The sequence below is a fragment of the Pyrus communis genome, chromosome 12 (assembly GCF_963583255.1).
Source record: "Pyrus communis chromosome 12, drPyrComm1.1, whole genome shotgun sequence".
Classification (NCBI taxonomy): Eukaryota; Viridiplantae; Streptophyta; class Magnoliopsida; order Rosales; family Rosaceae; genus Pyrus; species Pyrus communis.
In genome coordinates this window covers 21,194,803-21,214,949 of record NC_084814.1, presented here as the reverse complement: position 1 = coordinate 21,214,949, position 20,147 = coordinate 21,194,803, and the positions used below count along the sequence as shown (strand labels likewise).

Here is a 20,147-nt window from a genome sequence, read left to right as displayed (position 1 = left end):
GAGGGATTAGACGGTGCGTTTTGGGGGCTTGGGCAATCTCAGAAGTATGGGATGACGTGTAATATGGCCTTTAGACGTCAAAATCCCAAATTTGTGTGACGTGTGGGCTTTATTTACACCCAATAATGTAATTAGGACACTCATCAACCCTATTTTTACCCAAACTTTTCACTTTTACCTTTGTGATTAATTTTACCATTTTTTTTGGTTTATTTTAAAATTTTGTTGCATCCAAAAGCATACCCGATAACTTGTTTGAAGTGCTAATAATCATTCCGTTTGAATAACAAATCTAACCAAGTTTTAACAAATTGAATTAAACGATGAAATTTGTTTGAGAACCGTAACAGGAAGCTCCCATCCCTTCACATGTTTCTCTTTCCGTCACCGACCATTTCCGTAAACTTTCTGTCAACGAAAACATCGACCGTCATCCTTCACTCAATTTTCTTACCAACCGTATTTGCCTATATGATTAGAAAAGCTCTTAAAAATTGTTTTATATTAAAAAATCAAATAAATTAGAAGAGAAAATTTAAAATTTTATTTTTAATTAATTTAATGGAGAAATTCACCACTCAACATTTTCCAAAATGTACCACTAAAATAGCTAATTGGTTACAAAATTAAAAATAAGAGTGTTCAATTGTACTCCCTCTAGAGTGTATAGGAAATGGATCACCTTGTATCTTGTTGCCCAAAAACCATGTAAAAAGAAAATCTCCTCACAAAAACGAGAGATTTTTTTGTGTCACGGAACACGAGCAGTAATTATGTGTCATATACCTTTATTTTTTTTAGAAAATGTTATTAGCATTCTAAAAATCTCATTTTATCATCCTAATAAATGTTTTTTTTTCTTCTAAATATAAAAAATTTGAAATGTCAATAACAATTCTTATTTTTTTATTAATAATACATTGTGTGTGTGTGACCGTATCCAGAAGAACCGAATCTCCTCTGGAGCAATATATGCTGAGCAGGCCATCCGAACTGTTAAAATTTGATCCGACGATTACAATTATTATAACTTTTAAAATACCCCTCCATTTATAATCATTGAATCAAATTTTAACAGCCGATAACTGCTGAGTAGGCTTAGCATATATTGCTTCGAAGGGGATCCGGTTCCGTATCCGGACGCACTTAAGAACATCTCCACAAAACCCCTTATACCACGGTCTCAACTTTCCAGAACACACAACTTTTCTCAGCGCGAAAAATATCGGTCAGTAATTACATCATCCCAAAAACCTCCGTCTTGATTCGATTTGCTTCCAATCTCTTCAATGGAACCAGATCTTCCGTCGCGATCCAATCGCAAGCGCCCCATCCCCGAGCTCTCCGACTCCGATTCCGATTCCGACAGACCCAGGGCAGAAAGGAAGGTTAAGTTTCCCAAGGGGAAGAAGGCGAAACGGGAAGACGAACCCGTGAAGATACGCAGAGCCGACGAGGATGACGACGAGATCGGGGGTGAGTTTCCGGACCCCCGTTTCGCCGCCAAAGAGCGCGAGAAGCGGCGGCGCTTCGGGGACGACGGGATCGGCGACGATGTCTCCGCCGCTGAAGTCGCGTACGGCGAGGAATTGGATTACGACAACTTCGTGGATGACGGGATTCAGATGGACCCTTTCAACTTGGAGAAGGAGAGGAAGGAGGGTTATTTCGATGCCGAGGGGAATTTCGTGGAGTATGCCGAGGGGAACCGAGTGAAGGATGCTTGGCTTGATAGTGTTGAAGCTGGGGTTACGAAATTACATGTTCCGAAACCGAAAGCCAAAGATGATGCGGCGGATTTGCCACCGGAAGATGAAGATATTGGGAAGATTAAGAGGCGCATTGCCGACGTGCTCGAGGAAGGCGAAACAGTGTTGCAGGCTCTGAGGAGGTTGAAGGGGAACAAGAAGGTGAAGATGTCGCCGGAGACGAAGAGGGTTTTCGAGCAGCTGACTGAGGATGCCGTGACGCTGATGGACAAGCACGGGGAGTACGATGTGAATCATGAGAAGAAGGAGATTTTCGAAAGGGAGGCTCAAGGGTACGAGACTTTAGCTAGGGCAAGACTCGAAGGCATCCCGGCCGCGCCAGTTGGGAATGATAACAATGGTGGTGAATCTGCTGGAGATGGATATGATATGTTTGGTGAAGATGATGATGAAGAAGATGCTAATGCTGCTACTAGACCCTCGGATTCTAACGGAGCAGGAGGCGGTTCCTCTGAAGGGCAGAATGATTATGTGTTTGATGAGAATTCGGGGTACTATTACAGCAGCAGTTTGGGTTACTATTACGATCCATCCACAGGACTCTTTTGCTCTGCTGCATCTGGGGTTTGGTACTCATACAATGAGGAGACTGGCGCGTATGATGAAGTTCCTCACCACGATCAGGCTGCTTCTGCTGCGGCCGCCACTACCACCGGTGTGAATTGAAGAGGATGAAAGAGATTTGCCGCTTCGGAACGTTGTATTATCTGCACTTGTTGATAGGTTAGAATTTAGATTTCAAATCGCTGTTGACTTCTAATGTATTTTTCTCGCATAACAAAGAAGATTTTAGACATGATTAGCATAATTTCACAATTAGTACTTAAACATGATCGTTTTGTATAGATCAAATGCCTGTTGCTGCTTAATGTGATGCTACATTACATAACAGGGTGTATAGATTCGATGATGATTTTTGTATAGATCAAACCATATTAGGCCTCTGTGGAAGCAGAAGATTATAGAACTTATCATGCAAAAAGAAACTCTTTCCCTTGCTATCGACAGCCTTTTTCCACCCGCACCATCCGCCATTTACAATTTTCTTGTGTTCGTCACTGCCTGTGTAGTGAGGATCGAGTATTAGGAACGCGCAATCTCCGCTTGCTTCGTTGTAATCAACTCCCAATAGCGTATATGCCAGAACTCCACCACCTGCATTTATATATCGAGTCATAAGAGGTTATCATTTTGTGTTTCATCAATTGTTTCTGCAAAATATCTACCATCTTTAATCCAGAGAAGCGTCAAATTTACGGGGACAGGGAAGAACTAACCAATCATAATAGGTGTTCCTTGAGTCTCAAAGTGTAAGGCCAGCTCTCGACATTTTTCGGGAAGCTCAGCTCCAGATCGGACATTCATGACTTTGCAACTAACCTGTTCGATACAAGAAACAAATCTTGTTAAACTCCGGTGCGTTTTACTTGAGAAATTCTCAGTAGACCACATTGATGGTACTTACACCCAAAAGCTTGTCCAGGACAAAGCTCAACTCGATGGCGCCAATCCATTCGCGTGACCCAACGAAAGAAGGATCTTTATCACCAATCTCTACAAGTGCCTGCTGTATTTCCCTAATATGAATTTATATGATGCTGATATGAGGTGTCGGAAAAGAAAGCGAAACGATTAACTGAGGCAAAGCAAATTCTACACTTGGCACATCTTTTACCTATGAGAAGGAACTTCTACGGATGTGTAGTGTTGGAGTCTGAACCATGAAATAATCGTTTGTAGAGAGCGATAAGCACAACCCCAACCCTAGCAAGGAAATGAAACAACACTTGACATAACTGAATTTCAAACTCATAGAAGGCCAAGAAGGGCACTCCTGGAAATGAATTATTAGACAGCTTTAATTCAAGGGAGTTTTAATAAAAAGCCCGCGGTACTTATTACTTTAACGAAACACTATTCACTTTACCCTTTATTTTGTCCTTGTCGTTAAAACTCAAAGTTTTCAAATTCTTTTCATTAGTTTTCCTTTAATTCAATCATAATGAAAATTTAACCTAACCGCAGAACCACAAAGAAGAGCTTTCGGATTTTTATTCTTTAGTATCTTCAAAAAAAAATTTAATCATAAATCATAGAATTAATAAATTTCAAACTTTATATTACACACATCCGTTAGAACTAGTATTTGGGTGTTTCAGTCTTGGGGAAGATCAGCCTGTTATCCCTAGAGTAACTTTTATCCGTTGAGTTACGAATAATAGGTATAGAGAACGCTCATTACCGAATCATTAAAGGCATCTTGTAGATAATGGTAGTATTCATAAGAGCCTTGCACCAAAGACATACTGCCCCCAGAAACTGCATAAACAAAATTCAATTAATAGAAGGCAGGGAAAGGGAATAAACAAAGAAACAAGAGCAGCCACCAACCGCCACTGCTTGGAATCCCAACGTGTGCATCTTTGAGCAAACTAGAACCTGAAATAACCATAGAATTGTCTCAAAATAGTTATTACCAACAAAAAAACCAAAGAAAAAGAAAACGTTTCTTTATGGAGACGGGATGACGTTGCCTATTCAATGGAAAATGGTTTACCTTTCCACTTTGCATCACTCCTTACAGCATCCCTCGATGTAGAGAAATCGAGAGCGTTGGCAATTCTTAGAAGAGGACGATCAAAAGGTAAACCCAGTCTTAAGTGCAAAGATTTTCTAACTTCAACTGCAGAAGGCTATGGCAAGATTAAGAAAACTAATTCTAAGAGCAAATTACAAAATTGTATAAGCTTCCTCTCTAAAAATCCATCCATCTGAGAAATAATCCTACCTTTTCCACATTCACAAACACTGAAGCAAAAGCAACTTTTTAATCATAAAAGAGATGCAAGTGTTTATTTTGATGATAAAAAAGAGCAATCTCTAAGTTTTCTGTGACGAGCCCGAGCCACGTAGTAGCATCTTAACCTTTTTGTTTTAAGACTAGTACTCTTTCAAAAATAGAGTGTTTGAAGGAAGCAAATTTCATCTTTGCCACTGCGTACCTTGCTTCATTTCTGTTTCCCCATAGTTGAGTTCATAGACAACAGTGATCGGATGCAGAACACCAGGAGGGCTAAAGTGATACGGATGTAGCTGCAAATGCAACAAACAAAATAGTTACTTGAAGTTTGATCTGGCTGTTCTGATAATCATTAATCACTGTACTAGCTTTTTATTCAACATTTCTGTGAGCGGGCATCAGATACTACAGAATGTCCAGACAAAGCTTAAGGTTTTCGAGCATGTGCACGTATGTGCTAGTCCATAATTATATGATATGGGACCACAAGCACAGTGCAAATTTCAAATAAAGTAAGAAAATTGCACAGTGGAATGAGGATAATGCCAATAAGACTGGACCTTTTAATACATAAAGAAGAAAAGAAACTAGTTTCTTGGTAAAAGAACTTGGTAAACCCAAAGTGTGAATTTTAAGGGCTCACAATCAACAATTGGCCTCTGCCAGATGATGTCTTTATGAAATACAATAGCAGGAAGCATGCACATGGAAAGAGAGAGTGGAACAGAAATTACTCACTTGTACTAGAATTAATCTTGTGTTTCTGAATTTTCTGGTTGGAATTAGTATTTAGATGGATAGTAAGAACGAGAGATCCATATGATATTATACAAGAAATGGTTTGCCTTACCTGAGGATGTTGTGCTAAGAGGTTGGGTAGGACTGTATTTCCCACTAAATTAAACTGATCAATCAACCCCGGAATCAATAACTTTGAAACTGCATGCTTCAGTGGGAGACCCTTGGCTGAATAGCAGAGCACTTCTAGCTTAAAATCGACCACCAAAACTTTGGCTTCTTCCAAAGCTGAAACCACACAATTTAAATTCCATTAAACTGAGTAAAAATATAATCTCCACTAGAAAGCTTCATATTTGAAAATGTATATCTGTACCTCATATGATTAAGAGTGCAAGCAATACCTGGAAAATATTCAGCAACGGGTGCCGTAGATTTTTCTAACTTATCTGAACTATTCAGCAGAATGCTTACTTGGATTCTATCTGCATGCTAAGCAGGAAAGCTAATCAAAAACTGAATTCCAGTATTTACTGTTATTGCTAAAAGAAGATTTAAACAAACTACCAAGGGAAAAATTACAAGATCTCAAATAAGCAATGAATCTCTTTCACTTTGTCCTACCTCAACAGAATATACCGGTGCACCTTTTTTACTTTCTAAACAGAAGTGGGAACATGACAAAAGACCAGCCTCAGAATCTTGAGCGCTTTCTCCTCCAAGTTTGACATTTGAGAGATCTGTGTCAAAATCCAAATCTATACCGCGGAGGATGACAGGTTGGGGTACTTCAGCAGATGTTTTGCTTAATGCTTCTACCAAGTACACAGCCTTTGGATCTTTGAATTTTGCAATAACTGCTTCGGTTGCATGCCGAAACATCTTTTCTGAATCTAATACAATAGTACACGAGAAATGAACACCATTCAAATCGATTTGCAATAAAGCACATGGACCTCTTCATCCAAAAGGCAGTGTTAAACCGCGGCTAAATTTTATCCAATTGCAAGTATGAAATCAGAAATGAATGAGAAGGCATTTGGGAAAAAAAAGTAACTATGAACAAATCCAGCTCATACTCTTGTCAACAGATACTCAACAAAGCCTTGGGAACTTTAATGAAAAGCTACCGGTACTGTTCACTTTAACGAAAAACCACATTTTTACACTAAAAAGTCAATCTTGTACTATTTATTTTATCTTTTATTTTGTCCTTATCGTTAAAATTCAAAATTTTCAAGCCCTTTTCGTTAGTTTTCCTTTGTTTTTAAAGCGGTCAACTATAGTATAGTTATTCCATGAATCTACCCTTCTACTACACACTAGCGTTCCACCACCCCGAAAAAGTCACTGCAATCTAATTTCTACACTCGCATAAAATAACGCTTCAGAAATCATGTTATGCACTCATTTTAGCGAGTAAAAGCTCTCGTCAGTAGCTCATTCATCCACAAGCAAACCAAATCACAGTACCAAACATAACAAACAACCATGCCTGAACCACCATCAATGCTCAATCAAATTTCCAAATGAAACTACACAAATCTAGGAAAAAACACCACCAGAAAAACTTACCCTTTGGCTTGTTAACTGGATAATAGATTGGCAGCTTAAACGGAAGCTCACACCGGAGCAGACAGCCCCTCTCCCAAACATACTTTTCAGGATGATCATCATACAACACATTCACAGCTTCAAAGCTGGTCAAGCTCTCGGATTTCGACACGAAAAACTGAATGTCACCACCACTACAATCCGCAACACCACCAATTACTTGTCGACTATCCAATTTTTTTCCAATGTCTCCGCAGAGTAGCTTCCGCAGCCTTCGTGCCGAAGCAATTGCCTCGCCGGCGGCGCTCATTCCATCACCGGAATTTGCAACGATCAATGCTCCGATCACCTCAAATCCTTTCAACAGTAATGTCCGAAGCTCTTCTGCTCAGATTACGAAAACTAATCAAAATTCGAACTGCAAATGCCCGAAAACACTAAATTTATTCAATTTCTTCGATTTCCTCGCGAAACAAACAGAATTTCGGTACCTGATTCTCTGCGGTAGTTGGGAGAGGAGGAATCGGTGTGGATGCATCTGACGGTGGAGACGACGGTGTGTGGCGGGAAAAATGGGGATCCGATCAGCCATTGGAGGCCAGGTTCGTTCTTGTGAAGGACGAGCTTAGGGCATAGAACTCGAACGCTTGTACTCTCGTTTACGTTCTCCATTCACTCTGACTGTGAGCTTTGCCCAAACCAGAGCTGCTCTCGTCTTCCCGATTTCACTGCCTCTCGCCGTTTCGGAGAAGCCGAAACTTTGATAACCGAAAATCGGAGTGGGTTTATGGGCCATTTGGGTCCAAGAATTGTTTAATCGTTGTACTGTGGCCCATTGGGCTTAGTGATTGGATCCAAGGGATTGTTTGAAATTGACATGGAACTAAAAGCGATTTTTAATAATTAAATCAAAGGAGAATCGAGTAATAAACAAAATGTGTGTGGAACCATCTTCATTTCATTTTACTTTTTGACATTTTGTACATCCAATTGCTCAAGCGCAATCACATAAGCGAATCTCAACTGTTAATGCATTGTGAAACCTACATGCATCAACTGTCAGGAACCAACAAACAACTGTTACAGCCTGTAAGACTTCAATTTTTGAGCACATGAAACCCCCAAACTTTTTATTTTTTTTCCAGAGATTCAAATAAATGCACCTTACCAATCCGGCGATGCTCGTATTTTCTCATTTGAATAGAAAAGGGGCCCGAAACCTTGATTTAATGATGTATACAGAGCAAAGGCATTGTAATGAATGTTCCCTTGCATTAGAAGTAAAAATACCACTAGACCGAGAGTTAGTAGGGTACACACCGGTTGAATAGTACTGTTTTCGTAAGCGAGGCATGTACGAAACCAAACTAGAAACACTTACTAGATCGGAGAAGAAACAGTTCTTGCTATATACTATATAAAACCCTGAATCCGGGTCCTGAAAATATCTATAACATCAATGACAACCTCCGCAGATTGCAAAATATAAACCTACAAAAAAAAAAATGCGATATATGAAGTTGTTTCAAGCTCCTCTGCAACCGTCATGATAAATTATGGTTATTTTCTCTGGTGCTCCTCCTTTGTAGAACTACTTAGCAGTTGAGCAGGGAAGAACCCAACACCCTCGGTTCAAATGTTGTTGCTTATGTCTCAACTGCAAGGCCTGCAGATTTAACACGCTTGAATTAGGCAGACCTTATCTCGTTAAGTATGCAGTGAAAGAACATCGTCTCCCTTGTTTTTGGTCCTAAAACTTCAACGAAAAATCAATTTTAATTTTTCAACATACGATTAGTACAGTCCTGTAGTTTTTTACTATACCTTTCCCGAGTGAAGCGTTGGGGTTCTCCAACAGAGCATGGCTGAATTCTTCTTCAGTCTGCAGTTAAAACAAGAAGAATCTCAAACCCAAAGTTTAAGGGCATCAACATATGGAAAGAAGACTACAGCAACACTTACACATTCTCGTTTATACAGCTGTCGGTGTTGTTACAAGCACCGCTGCAGAAAACATATGAATCATTTCCCACGAGACACGTACCAAAAGATGTCTTGCTTGGGCTAGATGATGCAGTCTTGTTATGTTGTTTGGTGCAACAGGTCGTCTGAGAAGCATTTGACGAACGGAACTTCTTTTGAAGCTTCAGAGTTCTAGGAAAACAATTTGGTTGATGTTCAGGTTCTTCAAAAGACAAAACATGGCATTCATGGTTGCTTTCCTCTTCCTTCGAAGAATCAACCACTAACCCAGGTATCTTTGACATATCATCTTCAAATGATCTGTGGGATGAGGCGGTCCTTGTGCTGAGTATATTTCCTTCGCTATTTCTCAAAGTACTTACCACCACCATTCTGTCACTGCAGTTATTTGGCATTTGATGAGAACACTCAGAGGAGCAAGGCAAAATAGGTCGGTCACTTAACATGGGCTTTTCAGATGTGTACTCAGAATAGTCTGATTCAGTTCCACGTTCGGTAGATGATTGCGACGTCTGCTGCATTCTGCGGGAACAGCTGAACAACCTAAAAGATGACTTCTTCACTTTCGCATACTTGGAATCAGAAGCACAAGGTACAAGATTGATCCTGATCTCCACATTGCAACCACATATAGATTGAAGTGAATTTGCAATGATCTTCCACGACTTCTCAGCCTTTGATACATAATCAGGATGGCAGAATTCCAATTCAGCTATTGCTAAACCTACAATTAAGCATTAGAGGTGAGAACAATTTGCACATACACAAATGTCATATAACAAGCCAAACTACGAAGATAAAGTTGATGATTTGAGATGATCTTGATTTCCATCTTCCTCTGGTTTTTATAAATGTTTCATGTGGTTTGTACCAGAATTTGAAGATCAAGGATTATTTACTAGATATTACTAGACGAATGTACCTTGATCAAGAAGCAAGGAAGACAATTTTCCTTGTTTCTTCAGAAAATTCTTGAGTGAATTGGATAGGCATAAATCTGTAGCTCTCTTCCATACGGCTTCCAACTTTCCATCACTATCCTTCTGCATGCGCAACTTGTCTGGTGTATTTAACTTGCATGAACAAGTGGCAAGATTCTTGAAGCTGTCCGCTGTGGATGATGTACCATCAGAATTAGAGCAAAATATATGAAAGTTCAGCCATACTAACTAGAGTTTATGGAAAAAGAAAAGCCTTTCACGAACGGAATTAAAAGGAAGATATTTGTCAGTCAAGCTAATGTCTTGCGTACTTCTGAAACACAATTTTGTACCATTTCCATCCGAGGAGGAAGACTCCACAGAGCTTAGCTGCAGCAGAGCTGCAGTAAGCCATGTCGTTTGATTTTTGGACACCCTTAATTGCTTCTCAGTTTCGGAGAATACTCTCAATGCAAAGGTCAGTTTCTGCAAGTCCGCTTCAGCTGTGAAGAAGAAAATTGAGAGAACAGCACCTTAGTATAAGCATATAATCATGAGATGACAGAGAGTAATTAACAGCAGAAGGCATGACGATTAATCAACAAACATTAATAATGTAGCAAAACAATTGTTGGACTGCCTGAAAACCATTAATAATTAATTTCCTTGACCATTACTCATGAGTCATGACCAAAATCAAACAAAACTTAGGGTCTAAGAAAGCATGCTCAAAGAACTTCCATTTCCTGTATAAATTTTGTAGGGAGCTTTCGGAGAGTAAGTGACAATATTACAAGCGCAATCTTAAACAACTTACAGGTGTGCCTGCTACAGAACTTTTTTCGGACTTCAGAAGCATTGTCCTGACATTTACCAGCAAGAATGTCCATAACAAGATTTGCCATCTGTGATATCAGTTGCATAGGATCAACCCGAGATCTCATCAACTCCCTGGCCTTTATTACTGTATTAGAAGTGTCGGATGACAATGCCATATCTAGCAAACCCAGTAATTCATCATCCGAGATGGCTCCAATCTGCATTACAATAACAGGGAAATTTTCCTGTAAATACTGGATAAATCGAATGCGATATATATAAAGTAAATAAATGAATAAAAATAGACTGCCAAGCACTCACAAGCTCGTATGCCAGGCCCATTGTGACTTTTTTGCCAAGCAAACTTAGCTGATCAAGCACCATCTCTGCATCCCTAAGTGAACCGTTCGATTTGGCAGCAATAAAGTCTACAGCACCCTGATCAAATTCAAGACCCTCTTCAACACAGATTCTCCCTAATCTGCTTGCAATATCAGCGTCCTTAACCTTTGGAAAGTGAAATCTTTGAGACCGTGAAACTGCACTTCGGGGAAGCTCATTGACGTCGGGAGTGATCATCACGAAGACAACATGTTGAGAAAGGTTATCTATGCTATTCAAAACCGTTGCCCATGTTTCCCCATGCATCAGGTGGCACTCATCAATAATCAAAACCTTAAACCGTGATGAAAGTGGAGGAAGAGCTGCATTCTTAATAAGAGATCTAACCCTGTCTCTTCGATTGATTCTCACAGAATCAACTTCCTTGATGTCCCCACTCCTTCCAGAAAAGTACAAAACACATTCACAGCAGAGACCACATGGCCTATGCTCCTCATGCGAAAGGCAATTTAGCGCAGCAGCAAAAATCCTTGCGGCAGATGTCTTTCCTGTACCACGAGGGCCATGGAATAGATAGAATGAGGCTATTCTTCCTCTAGAGATAGCTCCCAAAAGAGACCTCGCTACTACGTTTTGTCCCACCAATTCATTAAAAGATTTTGGCCTGAATTTCTGACTCAGACTCCTAGGATATGGACTCCTTTCATTGCCAATGTGTTTCAAGCTCTTCTGTTCATAAAGCGCACTCTCATCTGCATTCTTGTATAACAAAGGAAACTCATCTACGTTGAAAGGGAGGTTAGCTCCTCTGAATCGAGGGGTTCTTGACCAGCAGCAGTTGACCTCACAACTAGGACGATTGTGATCAATGGCATCAGCCTCTTCATTTACGAATAAAGATGCACTATGGCTTGAAAGAGCATCACTTGCTGAGCGGCATGGACTGCAAACTTTACGAAAATTACCAACTTCCCTGGACGAATTTACATTATTTTTGCGTTGTGATTGTCTCTTTGATGCAATCTGATCTGTTCTTTCTAAATGCAATGATCTACCAGCTGCTTCATAATCCCCATCCTCCAAAGGGTTGACGCGTGTCAAGGCCAATCCTTTATCCATTTGACTGCCGCAGTGTCTATCACTGAGTGATTTATTTCCATACACATCTTCCTTATCTGATCCTGAAAAATCAAATTCTTCAGCTTGTTTGCTCCTAACCAGACGACTTCCTGTACTTCCAATCCACTCTGAATTCTCATGCAAGATCAACCTAGATTTTCCTAAAGCACAATCTAATTCAAAATCATCTATGCAATCCCCTCCTTGTCCATACAGACCCGGATTCTTTGATCTAAAAGAACGATGTTTGTCAGAGCCACCTTGGAAACTATTCATGAACCGCACAGAAATGTCATTGTTCGAATTCGTTTCCCAGTTCACATTCTCAACCAAGGCAGAGTACTTGCACATAGAATTAGTATCAGGATCCCTGAGAGACCTCACCCTCCTCAGTTGCCCGAGAGTTTTCGAGATAGGAATATCAACAGAATGTCGCCTCCCATCCATCTTTTTCCCAATCAAACACAATAACTCAAAAGAAATTCCAAAATTCACCCGCCAAACTCAAATTTCAGCACCCAAAAGAAGCTGCATTCCCAACCTGAGAGAGGCAAGCCAACAATACACACATTAAAAAGGACACCAGAAAAAAAACTCGAATAAACAAAACCGGTAAAGAATCGCGGTAGCCTTGATTTCGCAGAGAACCATAAACCACAAAACTGGAAACAGAACATACACACACACACACACACACACACACACACACACACACACACACACACACACACATATATATATATATATATATATATATATATATATTATCAGCATTGCCATATTAGAGAATAAAGTTCAAAACATGAGCATTTTTACCGAAATACAGAACAATGCAGCACCCTTTTGCTACAGAATAACACCATGAAATTCAGAAAAGCCACTTTCGTCCTACCTCTGGATACCAAAACCAAAACCCCAGAAAGCCATTCCCAAGAAAAAGCATCAAAAACTCACTGCTGACTACTCCAATGTCCGTCCCACCAAAACCTGCAATCCCATTCCCATTAGTCCACAACACCATCATCCATTCCAGCTCACCACTACACAGTCTAGAGAGAGAGAGAGATGTAGAGAGAGAAAAAAGTCAAAGAGAGAATCTTAAAATTCAAAATCTAAACAAAAAATACAATAAAAATATTCGAGGGCTAACAAAAAAGGACAAAGTTTGAGCGAACCCAAACCTCCGAATTAGAAATTAATCTTCACCAGCTTCGAAATTTGGGAAACTTTTCAAATGGGCAAGCGCAAAAGTCGGAATAGAATAAAACCCTAAACCCTAAAAACAGAGGGGGTCTCGGTGGTTGAGCTCCGTGGAGGAGCAGCAATAGGTAGGGGAAGGCGGTAGAGGGGCGGTCAGTGGCAGAGTTGTAAATGCGGTGAATGGGAGGGGCGGTTAGGTTAGGGAGTGCCATTTTGCTTGTTTGAGAGGTGCCGACGTGGACAGCGAGGAGAGGACAGAGATAAATTTGGTCAGAAATTTTCTGTCGCTTGTTGCAGAGTTTATGTGCAGAGAGAGAGGAGAGAGAAAGAAGAGAGAGAGATAGAGAGTAACGTAGGTCTGCTTGTCAGTCTCGGAAACTGAGACAAAGGGGTGTTTTGGTAATTTCGGACTAGGCGGTTTTAGTTAGTTTGGTCCCGGGAAAAAGCTGTATCTAGTGGTAGATTCCGTTGGGTATCCTTTTGGATTTTTCACACGCGCATGAGTGGCGCGTGTTTTTCCATTTTGGTCTGTTTGCTTCCCGGGAAAATGGAGGAAAAGTCAGCAAAGTTTGAATTATTTGAGAGTCTGTGAGTATACAGTAAATTGAGGTGATTTTTTAATACTACAAATATAAAAGTATTTGAGACTTTATGTAACATGGCCCCTGTTGAATTTGAGGAACAAAAATAGTAAATTTTACAGGATTCAAAACGAAATCTTATAGGAAAACGTGAAATTTGTCAACTTTTTAAAATTCTTCAAAGTAAATTTCTAGTTGAATATATATGAATGTATAAATTTCTTTAAAATTCTAATTGAATATATCCGAATTTATAAGGATTTTAGTAAACTATCTTAAAATTCTAATTAAATACACGTTCATTTCAGAGAAGACGTTTTAGTCAAAATAGTCTTTAAAATTGGCATAACTCTTCACTTTTGTCCATGAGATTAGAAATCAATAGAACTGTCCTTTAGTTTGTCCAAAACATTTTGACCATTCGGTCAAAATTCTTCATTAAATAAAAGATAAAATGACACAAATACCCTAAATTTTTGTCAATCATTTTGGCCAATTTTTTTATTAGTTTGAGTGTATTTTTATCTTTGTGGTCCTTATTTAATAGAATTTTTTACAAAATAATTAATAGTGGACAAACTCAGGGACCACTTCTATTGATTTTAAATCTCAAATAACAAAGTGAGAAGTTATGCAAATCTCAATGACCATTTTGGATTAAAAAAAAATAACTTTAGAAAATAACTTAAAATTCTAATTGAATACTCCTAAATTTTTTTAAAAAAATTTAATAATTTATCTTAAAATTATGATTGAAATTTGAATTTCAAAGAATCACCAATGTAAAATATCAAAGTTATTTGTTTCACTTAGGTATAGGATTAAAAGCATTTTCATACCACATAATTCTTCTCATCCACTTTTTGATTAGTCAAAGTTCACCAAATCATATGCTAACCCATCAATTTTAAACACAAGATTACATGATCACGTTGCGTCGTGTCACAACTTTACTACTCGAGTTAAACATATTGGCATAGTTTTAACATAAGCATGGTTACCACCTCGAAGTCGAAGGCGTTTCAACTTAAGACTAACTTGCTAACTTCGTTTTCGTTCTCTAGTTGTTTGTCAAAAAATTCTCGCTACATTTTCCAAACAACCAAAAAGTTTCTGATATTTGTTGTGTTGAGTAACAAAAAAATGAGAATCACTAGATCTTGTTGAAGGATCCTAAGTTATGACCTCTAGAGAGTACTATTGTACTTGTAGAAAAAAGAAAAAAAAAACAGATATAGAGCTTGTTTGAAAGTTATTATAGAATGATTGTAAACGTTTTTGGTGAAAATGTTTTTCAAGCCAATCCTTAATAAAAATTCAAGTAAATATTAAAAAAGCACTTTAAGTGCTTCCTGTAAAAAATACATTTCTGATGCTTCTTTCATAAATCACTTAAAATATTTTGAAATCCAAAATCAATTTCACAAAAAAAAAAAAAAAAAAAAAACAATTTCAATCATTTTAAAACACTTTCAAACAATGACGGAGCCATATGAAGGCAAAAAAAGGCCTAGGCCCATCCTGAAATTTGATAATATATATTGTTTGCTAATGTTTTCAATAAATAGCTTGTAGTGCATTAGTAAGTGTAGTTCGAAACATCCACAGGCCCTAGGTTTGAAAATTTATGAGTGTGTAAGAAGTAAAAATAAATGTGTGAATAGCAGACTTCTAAATTTTTCATGCCAATAAAAACCCCTCATAGGAGTGATTTCTAGCTCCGCCGCTGCTTTCTAACGAGCCCATATTAACCCGTTTTGTATTGACATGTCATGAATGTAAAAAGTACCACAAGAAACGCTAGTCGTAAGGGCAATAAAAATTTGCATCTAAGAGCAAATATCTTGAAAAAAAGCCTGGCAATGAAAATGGAGAAAATCCTGTCAGTCAACCACATCCTGCATCTCACAAGAGCAAGATCCATGGCATTGACAATGGCAGCTACGAGTTATACAACTCTTGCTCCTCCTCCGCATCGCCAACCACCGTTAACGGTTGCGAATTTCAAGAACGAGAGAGCCACAATGATGACAAGAATCAACATGAGACCCCCAAATCCGATCCGAATGAGGGGCTTGAGTACCACCAGTGATCAGATTCCGAACAAGGATTCACCCGTCGCACCTTCAGCTGTTAACCCCTGCCATGATCTCTCTTACAACGTCGTCGAACCATACGAGTGCAAATCCGAAAACAAGAAAAACTTATAGAGAGAGAGAGAGAGAGGCCGAGGTGGACGCTTCGTGTGTAGATAACAGACTTCTAAATTTTTCATGCCAATAAAAATCATTTCTGACTTCGCCACTGCTTTTAAGCGAGCCCGTATTAAGGGGATCTATTCAATTGAGAATTTAAGATATTTTAATGGATTTATAAATCCATAGATTTTTATGGAGTTTAACTGATTTGTAGAGATTCTACGTAAAATTTTAATTCAATTTTCTCGAAATCTCATGGGGAGAGATGAGATTTGTATATGCTTAAAATACACTACAAAATCTCTTCAATTCCTTCTAATTCCTCAACTTTTCCAAATTCTTTAAATTTTAATTCTAATTGAATACACCTAGAATGTATTTAAAATTCTAATTGTATTTAAAATTATTATTTAACACACCTAGATTTCTAAGGATTTTAATAAACTATCTTAAAATCTTGATTGAATACACATTAAAGTTTAGATAATCACTTAAAATTAAATACTCTAGATTCATTAAAAGAATTAAAATCCTTCAAAATTTCCATTGAATACAACCTTCTAACTTTTTCGAAAACGTATTAACATGTCATGATGGCATTACCAAAAAAGTAAACACCCACCTACATATTTTACTCCTCTACATAGCAATGGGGAAGACGGCCTCTTCACTGCGCATTGCACCTATATTTTGATACATGTATGACTTTCAACTTTATAGGTCCAGATACCTGCTCACATAGCGAGTAGTACGGCGAAAGATAAGAGGGTTGTCCATAGTGTTGGTATTTATGAATCATTGGCTTTCCTTTTAGCTAAATTGCACGAGCCGTCGATGGGGAGTAGGTTCCTGTGTGCCCTGATATTGATGATGAAAAACAGAAAATATAATTTCAAAAAAATGGTAAGTGTCATGTGAAGGAGTCAAAAGGTTGAAGTGTAAATGTTAGTTCAAAGGTTTACTAGCATTTCTCTTTTAACGACTATGACAGTGATATTCTCATACACTCACTTTTTTACATATTAGTTGTCAGATCAAATGATTTAAAGAGAATTGAATGACATAAATCAACAAAAAGTGTGTAGAATATAAAAAGTACTACAAGAAACGCTAGTACTAAGGGCAATAAAAATTTGCATCTAAGAGCAAATATCTTGAAAAAAAAGCCCCCCAAGGAGCAGCGGAAATATATTCGCATCAACGTTGTGTAGCTATTGTTATTAATCGTGCGACCAGGAGCTAGAGGGGAAAGGGTGCAGCCGACGGAGAGGAAGGAGGAAGGGATGGGGGTGGGGTGACAGCAGTCACGGCGGTGGATGACGGGTGAGTGGTGAAGATGTGAAATTGTAGGAGAAACTCTGCTACAACATGGAGTTTTTTGATGAAATTGTAGGATAAAATCTGCTAAACCATGGAGTTTTTTGGTGAAGTTGTGTCGCCATTGTTACTAATCTCTTCTCTAGTGATGGAGTCTCTCCTAAACTCTCACCCCTCTTATTTTAAACGGTTACGATTAAATCATGAAACATTTTTTGTTGACTTTTTATAGAAAGATATGAACGAAAAAAATAATGAGAGAGGATGAGAGAGGATTAAAAAGGGGAGAAAATCCTACTCTCTCCGTTGATGAGGAAATATACACTAATTTCTCCTCAAAACTCTCTTTCGTTTCTCTCTGTTCCATCTTGGTTTCTCTTACTCTCTACTTTATTTTCAACATTACGGAAATAATTATCTTTTTTTTATAGTATTCAAAAAATAAAAGATAATGAGGAATTTAAACGGAGCAGGCAGTTGCTTGACGTCCAAGTATTTAGTTCTATATTAAAAACGAAAAAGATGCCCATTCGTTGTTATCAGGAAAATGGAGAAAATCCTGTCAGTCAACCACATCCTGCATCTCACAAGAGCAAGATCCATGGCCTTGGCAATGGCAGCTACGAGTTATACAACTCTTGCTCCTCCTCCGCAGCTCCAACCACCATTAACGGTTGCGAATTTCAGGAACGAGAGAGCCACATCGATGACAAGAATCAACATGAGACCCCCAAATTCGATCCAAATGAGGAACTTGAGTACTACCAGTGATCAGATTCCGAACAAGGATTCAGACGTCGCACCTTCAGCTGGTAACCCCTGCCATGTTCTCTTTTACAACGTCATCGAACCATACGAGTACAAATCCAAGAACAAGAAAAACTTAGAGAGAGAGGCTGAGGTGGACGCTTCGTGTGCATATCTGAAGCAACTGCTGCCGCTGGCCTGGTCCCATGATCCCTTGACCACCCTCAAGATCATTGCTCACCTAATTCACGGCAGACTTTATTGGGAAGGGTTTTACACGGCGGCATACTGGCTCCACCACAACCACCCCAAGACCCTATTGTGCTACGCAACATTTGCCAAGTCGATAGGGAAATTGTTTGAACTTCCGGAGATTCTGTACCGTCTTCTAGAAGACCAAGACGGGAGAAGGGGGAGTGAGAAGAAGACCCTCGCCATGGCCAAGAAAGCTATTGAGAGGTACAAGCGTGACCCGGATTATAAGTTGTTATACGATGAGGTCACGGATGTTTTTGCAGAATCCTTGAAGTCTGATCTTGAAAAATTGAAGCAGCAAAATCTTAAGCGTGAATATCATGGTGATTATTTTGATGATAGTGATGATGATGATGATGATGATGAGAACTGTGAGAAGATAAGTGATGCTGCATACAGTTGCGTTTTCAACCGCCACTATACCTGGGTCCCAATCCGCGCCACTTTTCTGTGTGAAAACATTGCAAGGAAGGTTTTCCCGCAGGAATCATATCCAGAATACCAAGGTGCTAAGGAGACCGATTACACAAGAAGAGTCACAGACCGGCTTAGGAAGGAGTTTTTGAATCCCTTGGAGAAGTACTACAGCTCTGTTAGAACCCATATGGGATTTGGAAGGATGCCCTTTGATGTTGAAAAGTATTTGGAGGAGGTGAAAGCCGACAAGTCCAAGATTGTGGCCAATGCTTTACTTCCACATGAGGTCCTACGCTATGTGAATCATTCGAATTTAAGGCAAGCAGCTGAGCTTCAGTGGAAGGTGATGGTGGAGGACATCTACTTAAAGCAAGGGAAATTCAAAAACTGCTTGGCTGTATGTGACCCTGGCAAGACATGGATAAGGGGGCTCCAGGAGGATGTGTCATCTGCGTTGGGAATTTTGGTTTCTGAATTGAGTGAAGAGCCATGGAAAGGAAAAGTGATCAGTTTCAGTAAGTCGCCTGAGCTGCATTGGATACAAGGGGATGAATTTAGGTACAGGTGCGAGTTTGTTAAAAGGATGGACAGCAACCGTGCGTGCAAGTGCGATTTTGTTAAAAGGATGGACAGCAACAGCTCTACTGATATCAAGAAGGTGTTTGATTTGATTCTCGAGGTGGCTGTAAATGAGAATTTGGAGCCAGAGCAGATGATCAAGAAGGTGTTTGTGTTCAGTCACCAAGTCTTTAAAAAGGAGGATTATCCCTATGGTGACTGCTGCTCGAAGTCGGATTATAAGGCAATACAAAGGAAGTTTACAGAAAAAGGATATGGAGATGTGGTGCCACAATTAGTGTACTGGAACTTGGCAGATAAATTCTTTCATGATGACGGAAGGCCATTGATCCCTTATACACAACCAGGGGTGACGATAGTGTGCGATTTTTCCAAAAAATTGCTCAAAACTTTCTTGGAAAATGATGGGGAAATTGGCCCGGACAAGGTCATGGAAGCCGCCGTATCCGATGAAGAGTACCAGCAGCTGGCTGTAATTGACTGATCTACTATAATTTTTAGTGGGATAGTATGAGAGAGGCTTAAATTTTACGTATTTTTTTCTTTGACAATAAATTATGGTGAATCATATCAGCTTTAACCTCAGTAAATTATAATTCCATGTTCTTTGTTTAGCTGAATGAAATTTTTTCGAGTTGTATCATTTGCGAATTGCTTATACGTGTTTATGTTTTGGCAGATTACATTTTATATGAATGTCGGGCAGAAAGAGGGACTTGTGTTGGAAATTACACATTATGATTTGTATGAATAGTTGCATTGTTCCACATGCAAACATGATGCCAAGTAGTGAAGAACTAACGGTTTTG

The 20,147-nt window shown here is 39.0% G+C and overlaps 4 protein-coding genes and 1 long non-coding RNA gene across 5 annotated transcripts; 2 read left to right on the top strand and 3 right to left on the bottom strand.

The window, feature by feature from the left end:
• The first annotated feature begins 1,130 nt into the window (after positions 1–1,130).
• Positions 1,131–2,568, top strand: LOC137710899 (uncharacterized). The gene has a single exon (XM_068450057.1). The coding sequence runs from the start codon at positions 1,290–1,292 to the stop codon at positions 2,433–2,435; it is 1,146 nt and encodes a 381-aa protein (XP_068306158.1). The 5' UTR covers positions 1,131–1,289; the 3' UTR covers positions 2,436–2,568.
• LOC137710898 (probable Ufm1-specific protease) lies at positions 2,569–7,618 on the bottom strand. The gene is made up of 13 exons (XM_068450056.1): positions 7,353–7,618; positions 6,883–7,245; positions 5,932–6,200; positions 5,712–5,799; positions 5,420–5,595; positions 4,772–4,862; positions 4,327–4,452; positions 4,161–4,208; positions 4,012–4,088; positions 3,445–3,533; positions 3,235–3,346; positions 3,047–3,149; positions 2,569–2,924 (listed from the first exon to the last, which is right to left on the bottom strand). Exons 1-13 carry the CDS (start codon positions 7,531–7,533, stop codon positions 2,695–2,697), a joined length of 1,953 nt encoding a protein of 650 aa, XP_068306157.1. The 5' UTR covers positions 7,534–7,618; the 3' UTR covers positions 2,569–2,694.
• A 501-nt stretch (positions 7,619–8,119) lies between these two features.
• LOC137711690 (protein STICHEL-like 2) lies at positions 8,120–12,491 on the bottom strand. The gene is made up of 7 exons (XM_068450954.1): positions 10,905–12,491; positions 10,582–10,801; positions 10,118–10,267; positions 9,767–9,955; positions 8,824–9,568; positions 8,686–8,743; positions 8,120–8,527 (listed from the first exon to the last, which is right to left on the bottom strand). The coding sequence occupies exons 1-7, from the start codon at positions 12,489–12,491 to the stop codon at positions 8,453–8,455; spliced, it is 3,024 nt and encodes a 1,007-aa protein (XP_068307055.1). The 3' UTR covers positions 8,120–8,452.
• Positions 12,492–12,499: 8 nt separating this feature from the next.
• On the bottom strand, positions 12,500–13,335 carry LOC137711689 (uncharacterized). The gene is made up of 3 exons (XR_011065085.1): positions 13,226–13,335; positions 12,937–13,093; positions 12,500–12,585 (listed from the first exon to the last, which is right to left on the bottom strand). It is a non-coding gene; the product is annotated as an uncharacterized lncRNA (long non-coding RNA).
• A 4,552-nt stretch (positions 13,336–17,887) lies between these two features.
• Positions 17,888–19,822, top strand: LOC137710162 (uncharacterized). The gene has a single exon (XM_068449109.1). The coding sequence runs from the start codon at positions 17,888–17,890 to the stop codon at positions 19,820–19,822; it is 1,935 nt and encodes a 644-aa protein (XP_068305210.1).
• The last annotated feature ends 325 nt before the right edge of the window (positions 19,823–20,147 follow it).